We start from the raw sequence: 2292 nt of genomic DNA, 5'->3' as shown, positions 1-2292 counted from the left end.
GGGGGGGGGGGGGGGGTGACTTGGTGAGTCGTTCTGAAAATAGAACCCGCCACGTGATTTTCTTTCTAACTCCACAGACATCCCTTGTGAGTCATTCATCTTTCTGGGTCTCACTTTTCATGTCCGTGAAGTGCAGCGGGCTGAGTTAACCCTGACCCCTGCCTACCCCACAGTTTAGGAAGACAAAAGAAAAAAGAACTTGGAGAAGAGAGCTCGAGGGTGCTCCGTGACAGGTGAGAGGCCACAGACACCGCTGGGGCCGCAAGATGCTGCGAGGGGACATGGCTCTTCCCTTCTGGCTTCCTTCGGAGGGTTCTAGACACACCTGGTCCCCTGCAGTGTCGCCTGGAGCCTCCTGTAGCTGCCGGTAGCACAGAAATCAGAAAGGCTGCGGTTGGCTAACGAGCGGAAGCCAAATGAGCAAGACCCAAAGGACAAGGCTGTAGATTTGTGGGTGTGGCGGGGCAATGCTCTTACACCTGGATGAGACCAAATTGTTTTTGTGATGGAAAGAAGGCAAAGCAATGGAACAGGTCAGACTAAAAGGTACAGAGTCGGGACGAGCGGTTGTCCGCCCAGAGAGCAGTGGTAACATCCTGGGCTCATTTCATCCGGGGCGCAGAGCCCGCCCCGCTGACACCTAATTGGACACACGAACGTTCTTAATGGGCCGCTTATGGGTGACTTGCCTACGGGATACTTTTTAAAGATGCCCTCAAGGTACCTGCAGGTCACTCTTAGGAGGTCTCTATAGGAACCCGGGAAAGGACCCCTTGGTTAATCTCAGTCTTTGGGCACCTGTCTTCTTCCATCTGTGCCTCCCTCGGCCCCAGTTCCCACAGCTGTGTGAGGACACGGTGCACCCAGGTTTGCAGAACATGGAAGGGCTCTTGGCCAACAGTCCTGGCATTTCCCAGACTGTTTTGCCCGGTCCCTGCCCTCGACCCTTCTGCCCACATCCAGCTGTGGAGGCAGCCCAGTGGGTGCCTGGCTCCGTGAGCCCTCCCCCATCCCACCCAGCATACTGCCCGAATTCTTCCTGCAGCCTGACAGCTCACTGCAGGCCCCCACATGGCCCCTGGCCTCCGTGACGGTGGGGCCCGGCCTCCTTCAGCCTCTCAGCCTTCCTGGAACCCTCTTGCCCAATATCCTGTGTGGTAATCATGCCTGTTGGCCACACTCAGTTTTGCTGGCCATTGCCAAGTTTCCTCTGCTAGCTCTCATTGCTCTACCTCTCATGGAACCTTCATGAAAGAAAAAGCTGTGAGAAGCTTTTCTTCACTCCAGTCAGAACCCCCTCTCCTGGGTGGTCTGTGCTCTTCAGCAGAGGTGCCCATGCCTTCTCCTGTCCGCGTGGTGGGAGAAGGTGGGTCTGGAGAAGGGGCAGAGCTAAGATGCTCTAGGAGTAGGGATGGGGGGAGGCGGTCCTGGGTAGCCCAGCCTACATTAGCCAAGGTCACTTAGGCCCTTCACTCTCAGGAAGGGTCCGCTGCCTCTCTAATGCCTCTCTAGAGGCCCTGACAGCCTGTAGGGCTGGGAGAAAAGTAGGTAGGAGGTTGCTGCAGGGTGAGGGTCAGATACTGCATGATACTGGTGAGGACTGGGGCAGAGGGCTCGCATACCATGCACGGAGTGCGGACAGAAGCAGCTGACCGTGCTGTCACACGTATACACATCACCACCACCCTACAGACAAGGCCATACTCTTATCGTCCTCATTGTACAGATGAAGTAACTGAGTCTTCAGTTTGTGTCTTCAAGGTCACACGGGTGTGAGCAGAGATTTGAAGCTGAACGTGGAGGCCCAGCAAGAGCCTGCTCTCCGACCCCTAAATCACGACTCGGGACTCTGGAAGTGGGATGGACCAAGCAGCCCACCGGACAGACGGAGAAGAGCGAGGCCTGAGGAGGTAAGTAACCTGTTCCAGGTCCCAGAGCTCATGCCAGATCCTGGGGAGGATCCGGCCACCCGGCTCCCAGGCTTCCTGCGCCGCACACTCACTTCCCTCGCTATTCGGGTGTTCCAGAAGGCAGCCCCTAAAAAGCACCACAGAGCCGGATGCTGCGCCCGCCCGTAGGGCCGGCGGGCCTGCGTTTGCCCGCCCACTTCACTCTGGAGTCCCGCCCTAGCCACGCTAACCAAAATGTCATTCGGGAGGCCCCGCCTCCCCCCCCCCCACAGTCGACCCCGAGCTAGGGGGCGTGGTCTCGCCTGCGCCTCCGCCCCTCGCCTCTTTCGCGGGGGCCCGACTGCGCGCGCGCCCCCGAGCCTGCCCGACTACGCGCGCGCCC

At 58.6% G+C, this 2292-nt stretch overlaps 1 protein-coding gene across 5 annotated transcripts in view; it reads left to right on the top strand.

Moving 5' to 3' along the window:
- The first annotated feature begins 514 nt into the window (after positions 1-514).
- The window catches only part of H6PD (hexose-6-phosphate dehydrogenase/glucose 1-dehydrogenase), a 25611-nt gene continuing 23833 nt past the window's right edge, over positions 515-2292 (top strand). Inside the window, exons 1-2 of one of the 5 annotated variants that reach the window (XM_029946298.1) lie at positions 515-533; positions 1762-1910. In XM_029946298.1, the coding sequence (XP_029802158.1) occupies positions 1861-1910 (50 nt within the window). In that variant the 5' untranslated portion in view covers positions 515-533; positions 1762-1860. Of the gene's footprint in view, positions 534-1189; positions 1367-1498; positions 1545-1747; positions 1911-2292 lie in introns of those variants that run through there. The other 4 variants (XM_029946296.1, XM_029946294.1, XM_029946295.1 and 1 more) reach the window with 4 other exon arrangements.

Source organism: Suricata suricatta, chromosome 8 (genome assembly GCF_006229205.1).
Source record: "Suricata suricatta isolate VVHF042 chromosome 8, meerkat_22Aug2017_6uvM2_HiC, whole genome shotgun sequence".
Classification (NCBI taxonomy): domain Eukaryota; kingdom Metazoa; phylum Chordata; class Mammalia; order Carnivora; family Herpestidae; genus Suricata; species Suricata suricatta.
Note: the sequence above shows the minus strand (reverse complement) of the source record. Positions and strands in the feature narration are given on the sequence as shown.